Source organism: Montipora capricornis, chromosome 5, assembly GCF_036669925.1.
Source record: "Montipora capricornis isolate CH-2021 chromosome 5, ASM3666992v2, whole genome shotgun sequence".
Taxonomy (NCBI): domain Eukaryota; kingdom Metazoa; phylum Cnidaria; class Anthozoa; order Scleractinia; family Acroporidae; genus Montipora; species Montipora capricornis.
The window spans coordinates 13,478,883-13,487,927 of NC_090887.1; the positions used below are offsets into that span (position 1 = coordinate 13,478,883).

The following is a 9,045-nucleotide window of genomic DNA, read 5'->3' on the forward strand; positions in this document are numbered from 1 at the left end:
ACACGACACTAACACCTGTTCAGATCGCTGACCTCCAGAATTTCGTACTGAGGTCCACCTACTTCCAGTATAACGGATCAAATTGCGAACAATTAGAAGGAGCAGCCATGGGAAGCCAGGTCTCCGCCGTTATTGCTAACCTATGTATGGAGAATTTTGAACGACAGGCAATAACTACTTCGGTCTAAAAATCTAGGATCTGGAAACGCTACGTTGACGACACTTTCACAATCCTAATCGCGGAAACGTTGATAGCTTCTTACACCATCTGAACAACCAGCAGCCTTCCATTCGCTTCACCATGGAGACAGAGATCGACTACAAATCGCTTTCCTTGACACCGCAGTTTCAAGAGAACCTGACGGCCGTCTCCCCACCAGCGTATACAGGAAGCCTACGCACACTGATCAGTACTTAGCGTATGATTCTCACCACCCGCAATCAGTAAAACGCGGTATTGTCAGGTGCCTCTACGAGCGCGCCAGACGTCTTGTAACAAAACCCTCTGTTATCTCCAAGGAGAAGAAGCACCTGTCTTCTTTTCTTGTCTCTAATGGTTACCCTTTTCCTTTCTTGCAGAAAATCACCCAGAACAGGAAGCCGAGTAGCAGTGCTGAGCCCACGATCGAGTACAAGTCTACTGCAGTTTTACCCTATGTCAAAAGCCTATCTCAACTTCGCCGCTGCCAACAGCAACAAGGCATACGCGCTGTTTTCAAGTCGGAGACTACATTAAGACTACATCTAGTACGACCGAAAGACGCTGTCGAGCCGACTAAACAAGATGGCGTTGTTTACAGGATTCTCTGTGAATGCGGTAAAGTCTACATCGGCGAGACTGGAAGACCTATGAACATGAGCGAGACATACGACTTGCCCGTACCCAGACCTCCGCCGTTTCAGAACACGCTAACAACATCGGACACAGCCAGCTTTGGAACGAAAGAAAGTTTATTGATCGTGATCCTCATTGGTACACACGCAGGGTCAAAGAGGCAATTCACATAAGACATCACCCTAACAACAATAACAGAGATAGTTTAATAGAAATTCCGGAAGCTTTGATGCCCACGATCAAGAAACACATAAACAGCAGAACCGTACGACAGCGGACCGCTGAAGGAACAACACACCGAAACAGCGAGGATCGAAATGCACCAATCACAGCTGCTGAAAACCAAACAATCACAGCGGAGCATCCTACTTAAAAGGTGACGCGTAACGAATCGATCTCATCGCTTGATGAAGACTAGCAGTATGCAGTCGAAACGTCGTGATCTACGTAACAAGTGACCACATCGTGAGACAAACGAGAATACTTTATTATTGTACTTCACAACGATGATTTACAGCAAGATTTGTTTATGGCATTTATTTGTTAGGTAAAATTACACTTTACATCAATTGCAGTGACTAACACAGAATCTCTGAGCAATGATGCTTTGAAATTTTGATACTTTACAAGGAATGCATGGGTTCATTAGGGCTTTTGCCACCCTAGAATGTGAGCAACCTCGTATGTTAATGACATAAAATGTAAACAATGACGTCAGCAATCCTTCCCCTTGAGCGAGACTCAAATTTCAGACAAAATTTACCCACATCAATGGGGGTCAGTTTAGCCACGACTTGAAACGTGACCAAAGTCAAAGTTAACTTCTGCATGTTCTCCAAACCACAAGACTTACGTTCTTGTCTTGTTCTTGGGCTGTGACTCTGACAGTCAGCACCACAGTCTGGCTGGTTTCCAGCAGCATGACTATCCCAGGGGTTAAGGGTACAATCGCTGAAACAACCCAACCCTTTACAAAAATGCAAACCTTAGGCCTAAACACTATGCTTTAGATAATGTTTAGCCCTAAGGTTAGCATTTTTGAAAGGTTTGGGATGTTTCACCTATTGTACCTTTCACACCCTATCCCCACCCCTCACCCTCTACCCCCACCCCTAACCCCCAACCTCCCATCCCTGGAATGGTCATGCCTGTTTCCAGATCTGGGAGTTGTTGGCATCCTCATTTACGCGTACGTAGTCACCCCCTTGGTGCTAGGGGATCATTTTTCCCTAGTGAGAGAACGTGGGTGTTTTGCTTGTGTGCAAGACATTGTATTACATTCTCTCTGACCTTGCGGAAAAAAAGGTAAGTACTGCAGCCAAAAAATTTGGAACAGAAGTAATAATGAAACTCTGACCTTGCGGAAGAAAAGGTACGTACTGCAGCCAAAAAATTTGGAAAAGTAATAATGAAAGTAGTACACTTAGTTACTGAAACAGACACAGCACAAAAGGACCAGGGCCACTGGAGATGAAAGTTGCAAACTGTCTTTTCAATCATTCAGCCATGCAAATCTACTTTGGGGAAGGGCATGGGGTTACATCAAAAAGCAACCAAATTTAGACAAAACTACCCCTCCCTATCATTTCATTTGTCACATTTTACAAACATATGTTTAGGCTGGAGATACGATCTAAAGAACTGAGAATGATTGCCACGTGAAGGACTGAAACAAATTATATCAACTGCACCATAAAGTGTACATCACTCATGCTTCCTCAGCATACTAAGATATCATTAACGCTGGGAGTTTTGATGTTTGGATTTGGTTCCCGCAAATGAATAAATAAATAAAAAAGTTTCAAATAACTTGTACAATACATATAACCTCACTGAAATCTCATATTAGACAGTCATTGCCCTGGTACGAAGTAGGGAACGGTAACTCTAGTCTTTTTCTTGCGTTTTTTGCTACCAGTAATGCATTTCCCTAAATTACGTAAGCTCCCCACTCAAATGTGCTTAAAATAAATGAGCCCCCATGGGGGCTTAATAGAGGATTTATGGTAAATAAGGTAGAAAATTTATAGCCATCCTCTTATGCACTCTAACAAACAGTAAAACTAATAGTGGTTGCCAATTTATGAAAATTAATACAATAATTATAACACTGAAATTACAGGAACAGAGACTTTATTGGACCAGTTAATCCTGGGCTGATGTCTAAAGCAGACATTCAGTCAGCGTAGTAAAGATAAAATGATTTTTTTTTTCAATATGAGCTTGACGTGGTAATGTTCTTTTGCTGAAGTAGCTGCCACAGTTGTGTAGGATTTAAGACAGAAAAAACTTAAAAACAATTCACACTGTTACAAGCCATTCATCAATCCTCTGATGTATCTTTCTTTGTGTCAACTGCCTCAGCATCGCTTGGTTTATCTAAAGGCTGAATAGAATAACAGACATTTGTTATAAATAGGATTCTTCCCCAATTTCGGCAGAAGCCTGCAGTTTGAGAAATGTTCAATGCAAGTAGGGACCCATCCAGTGAGTACTACATACAAGAAATTGGAAACCCTGTAGCTTTCCAGACAGGGTCTGTGATTTGAAGAGTGAAGCAATAGAATATGACCCAACACAAACATTGCAGCTAAGCCCTGATAACAAAAGCAACAGGACAAAAGGACCCATGAAAATAGCAGTCTGGCACAGCTTCAGGGTTACTCAAGAAATTAAAGGATACAAAGCCTTGTGGTTTCTAATTAGAGAGTTGTCGCAGTGGATAGTCATGCACCTTTCAATTTTGCTTACTCCAACACAAAACACTCGCCCACCTTTCCATTGCCCCTTTCATTTATCAGACTTGAGTTAAAGTTAATTTTAAGTGCCCCCAACCTCAAATATTTTTCCTCTTACTACAGGAGTTCGGCTGTGGGTCAAACAACTATTAATTAAAATTTTTGTCAACTTCAGCAATTTGTGCCACGTGTTAGAAGCAATCACGGCAAGGAGTTAACATGAAAATAATATCTAGGTTAGGGTGCTAAAATTTGACTTTTGCAAAATTAAATAAGGACACTTGACTCTTTGTTCAATGTTTGAAAGAGACAAGCAGAGCTTCTACCCACCTTCTTTTTCTTCTTCTTTTGATTTTTCCTACTTGATGTTGCTAAGATTTCCTGACAAAGAACAAAGTACATGATAGGAATTCTGGGAAAAAGGATGAGGGGGTCCAGGTGATGTTAAAATGGCATCTTTCATTCAATCCGAGGCTCCGCTCAATGCCATTGCAAGTGAATTCATTGCTTGGTGCTTTTCACTGTCAGCGTCTCAGTTCACCTTGCAATGCCCATGACAAATTGCAGAAACTGCAACTTATCCCACAACAACTTTGCCTCCTGAAAAGCTTCACAATATTAGACAAGGGCTGCTACATGTACTATGTGTCTTGCAATGGCATTGCTGGTAAGATGGAAAGAAAAGTTGAACGAACACTGTAGGGTATGAGTAACACACTTTTGTAAAAACCGATCCTGTTTCCACAAAACATGTTATGGAAGGACAATTTTTTACAAAAAAAATCAAAAAAAAAAACAAACAAAATTCATCTTTCAAATCGGCACCCTTAATCCTCACGGTATTAACGAACGCTTTTCATTTAACTAATATATTCCTATTTTTCACGTTGCCATGTTACCACCAATAGCGTAGCTCCTACTCTACTATAAAAACTACACGTAACCCATAATCCCTCGATTCGCTCTGACGAAGGGCTAACGCTCGAAACGTCAGCTTTTAGAATCTCTGTACGGTGGCCAATTTACATTATCAACTCCGTTGATAAAACCAAATTTTTGTATACTACTTCCCCACCGACGCAGCACCACAGTTTCTTTAGAAACTACCCCTTCAAACAAAAATACAATTGCCAGTTTCCCGATTTGCTAAGAGAACTCTATCACATTAATTAATAGCAAACATAACCAGGCAAATGACAGGTCCCTATGTTAAATGAAATGATCAAATTAATCTTCCTCTTAAACTTAGTTTAACTAACATGTATCATACACAAAAAAGATTCAACTAAATCAGGACTGGTAACAGTAACAGTTACAATGGATACCTTAATTTCTTCATCTTGTATTGAATACTCTGATTGTATTATTTCTGGATCAAATGGTCCTTCTGTTATCCTACACAAGAATGAGAACACAACCATGGTCAATTAGAGAAGTGACAAAGGTTAGTGTTCTCTTGTCAATTATGAAGTTTCCTTGGGAGCAACTGTACTTGGCATTTGCTATCAAGTGAATGAAGCATGTACTGGTAACAATGAATGTTCTGTTGAAAGATAAATAATTTTATGGATTACCTGCTAGGTCCATTTGGCATAAGTAACAATGTAAACTTGAATTGTGCTACATATTCACCTGAAATAGGGTCAAATTACTGTAGTTACTCTTTTTCGGCCGATTAAGAAAGAACTGGCTCATTCTTTTGACAAAGTCAAAATGAGGCTAATTAATGTAAGTTAGGCAAGGTTAATCTCAAGAATTTGAGGCTTTTTTGAGCCAATGGGTGTGCCTTTATTTTGGGGGGCAGAGTTGATTGAGCTCCAACCTTCCCGTCCCAAGGCTACTTGGTCGTGGAGGTAAATGTTTTTTTTTCCACTGGATTGTGTTCCAGTGTGTTGGTGCTGGTTAGCAGCTGCTTCAAAGTGGTTCCCGCTTGCGGGTTGCAAGGGATGCCACCTTGCAGTGCTTGGATCACAACAAGCCCCTTCCCACTGACTTTTAAGGCACTAGTTCCCAAGCTCATCAATAATTGGCGATGAGTTTTGAATTATGATTCTTCTTTTTTGATGCTATGACCACCAGCAAATAAGAATGCATTACGTTGTGAAGACCAACAACAATACTCAACTGACCTTCTTTCTCCCAAAGAACATTGAAAGGTTCTAGAAGACCATGTTTCACACATTCCACGACACCCATTTTGGCTTTTTTTTCGTCTTCAAAAGATCTGAGAAAAACAGTAAAAAAATCAGTAAAACTCTGGCTCAGGAAAGATCAGACATTTTGCTGAAGCACACTCAAGTCCTAACTTATAAATCTCTTATGAATCTCTTCCACAGCAAATATGGCACAACTGGACATCCTCGTAGTATTCTGTGGAGGCTGAGCTCTCAGTGATAGTGTAACTGATAAATAAATCTCTTTATTCACCCACATGGCACACTTGAGTTTAAGGTGTGGTTTAACATGCTCATTCTCAAAGGCCAGTAAATAAAAGCTTGCAGTATTCTTTAAAGCCTGGCCAAACGCTCGCAACATTTGAACGCAACATCATGCAACATTGTTGGACACAACATGTTGCGTACGTTTGGCCACCCTGTTGCAATATGTTGCGTGCGTTTGGCCAGTCCATTCAACACATGTCGCAACATCATGCAACATTGTTGCGTTGAAATGTTGCGAGCGTTTGGCCAGGCCTTTAAAGGAGCCATGATCAAGGTAAAATGCAAACTTTATACACTCCCTCTACAAAATACAACCACAGCTAAGAATAGAATAAATTAATTAAGAAAACATAAAATAAAATTTATGCCAAGTAAAACAACAAGAATGAAAATTCGGCATTAAACAAGCCACGCTTAAGGTGGCTCAAACCAGCGCAGCCAAGTGACGCTCCTATTAGAAGGACTGGTACCACAAAGTTGTATCAGAAGTGCAAGACGAGACTTTATGCAGAGTTTTAAAAAATTCTGTCAAGCAGATTCAGAGCCACCTTAATTCTGTAATTTTTTTAGGTGGCTCTAATCCGCTTGACAGAATTTTTTAAACATTGCCGAAAATTTCATTGTGGCCTTCTAATCACTTTTCAGCAGTAAAAAAAGGTGGTCACCAAGTTTCCTTTTGAGATAAGAGCAATTAAATCCAAAATACCGTATTTACTCGCATATTGGCCACACCCTAAACCCGAGAAAAAAGTTTTCTGTACCAGTAAAATAAGGCAATGAAATTGAAACAACTTTTTTAAAATTTCTGGATTGATAAAACTATGAAATCAACATATTGCACATCTTTAGAAAGGAAAATAGTCTTCCAGTTAACATGTTTGCAAATATTTCATAGTAACCTGGCCTTCGTCGAAGGCGGACGTGTTCTTGCTAGCTCCTTTAGATGAAATTCAAAGCTTGTAAAATAATGTAATCAACGAAGGCTGCTTGGCTTTCATTCGCTTAAATAACATGGGAAAAGAAGACGCCCGAGCCGATAGTCGCAAACGGTTAAGGGAAAGCGGCTCACAGACTGACGGGGAAGATGCGTTCGATGAAGCCGACGGCCATTGTCTTAGCAAACTAGATGAAGTCAGTGAAAAGCTTGACAAAGTGCTAACAAGACTCGGCGAGTTAGAGGCTATGCAAGGTAGAGTGGTAGAATTGGAAAAAGAAAACAAAAGTTTACAAGAAAGCCTGAACTTCGCTCAAAAAGACATCGTCGACCTGAATTTGTCTTCAACCGCCACGTGTGCAACACTGGAAACCCACGCAAAGAATCTGGAAGACCTCAATGCTAAAATAAAACATCTTGAATGCCGCAACATCAAGTTAGAAGCATACACAAGACGTGAAAATTTAAAAGTGTTTAATGTTCCAGAAGGAAGAGGTGAGTCAACTTCTGCTGAAGATCAATTAAAAAAAGTGATGCGCGATAAACTTAAGATCCCAGAGGAAGATATCGAACAAATCCGTTTCGAACGCGTTCACCGCATCACTACTAAGAAGAATACCAGTCGAGGACAGAACTCCAAACCTAGGCCTATTATAGCTAAATTCAGCTTCTTTCAAGACAAGGAGTATGTTTGGTCTTTTGTTAAAAACTTGAAAAACACCAACATTTCAATTGCGAATGATTTCCCCCGGGAAATTGATGAAATACAGAAAACGTTATATCCCATCTTGAAAAAGGCCAAACAGAGAAAGCAAACAGCCTATTTTAAAGTTGATAAGCTAATTATAAACGGGCAAATCTACAGAGGTGAAGAAACAACCAATCTCCCATACTATGGTCTCATTATGGACACAAGAAACAGCGGAAACCAAAGCCAAAGCGGTCACAGCGCGACAGCACATCTATAGTTTAATTTAGTTTAAGGTTTATGTGTGTAAAAAGTGTTAAACTACTTAACCCTTCTTGTTTAATTAGAAATGTGAATGCTCCGGAAACTTCTTACTTCATACGTTACTGTATGTTTTTTTGTAGATTAATAATTTGTTTTAGGCGAATATTATCGGTTTATGTGCATTATACTTTCTTGCACTCTGCTATACCATCGTTTTCATTTTCGTTTTATATGACTTCTTCTATAACATCACTCCCCCGATTCAGCTACAATGACCGATCATTCTCTTAATCTACTATCTCTCAATGCGAGGGGACTAAGCAATTTCAGAAAAAGGCGAACAATTTTCACGTGGTGTCGGAAACGAAACTCGGATATAATATTCCTGCAAGAAACTCATTCGACATTGTCAACACACTTAAAATGGAAAAACGAATGGGGTGCAGAACTTATTTGCTCCCATGGGAGCTCAAACTCTCGAGGTGTTGCAATCTTGATCAAAAAAGGTCTTGACTGCGTTATTCACTCTCAGATTGTAGATACATCGGGGAGGTATATAGTTCTTAAAGCCGCTATCAAAGATAAAATGTATGTTCTTGTAAACATTTATGCACCAAACAAAGACGAAGACATCATTAAATTCCTCAAAAATGTGTTAACTAAGCTGCAGACCGAAAATTTAGATTCAGAAGAAAATATTGTGATTGGAGGTGATTTCAATTGTCCTCTGAATCCTACACTGGACAAAAAAGGTGGCATAATGACACCTAGGAAATCTGTGATAAATTCCATCAATGATGTCCAAAGTCAATTAGATCTTGTAGATATATGGAGAGTTAAAAACCCACAAACTAAAAGTTTTACCTGGAGTCAACAATTTCCGCCGATATTTTGTCGCCTGGATTATTGGTTGATCTCTAATAATTTACACGACTGGGTCAAAGCCACAAATATAATCCCCGCCATCAGAACTGACCATTCTGCTATCTATTTAGAATTTGGGAACGTGGACAAAGAGGCTAAGGGTCCTGGGTTCTGGAAGATGAACACCTCCATATTGGAGGATGATGAGTACATTGATGACCTTACAAAAATGGTACCAATTTGGATCACGGAAGGCCGAAAAGAACTTTCAGACCACCGTA

The 9,045-nt window shown here is 39.9% G+C and overlaps 1 protein-coding gene across 1 annotated transcript in view; it reads right to left on the reverse strand.

Annotated features, from left to right (window-relative positions):
• Positions 1–2,951: 2,951 nt before the first annotated feature.
• LOC138049565 (proliferation-associated protein 2G4-like) overlaps positions 2,952–9,045 on the reverse strand; it is a 29,249-nt gene continuing 23,155 nt past the window's right edge. Inside the window, exons 10-14 of the mRNA XM_068895904.1 lie at positions 5,703–5,797; positions 5,148–5,205; positions 4,899–4,968; positions 3,904–3,954; positions 2,952–3,221 (exon numbers count right to left, since the gene is read on the reverse strand). Coding sequence (XP_068752005.1) covers positions 3,159–3,221; positions 3,904–3,954; positions 4,899–4,968; positions 5,148–5,205; positions 5,703–5,797 — 337 coding nt within the window. The 3' untranslated portion in view covers positions 2,952–3,158. The remainder of the gene's footprint in view (positions 3,222–3,903; positions 3,955–4,898; positions 4,969–5,147; positions 5,206–5,702; positions 5,798–9,045) is intronic.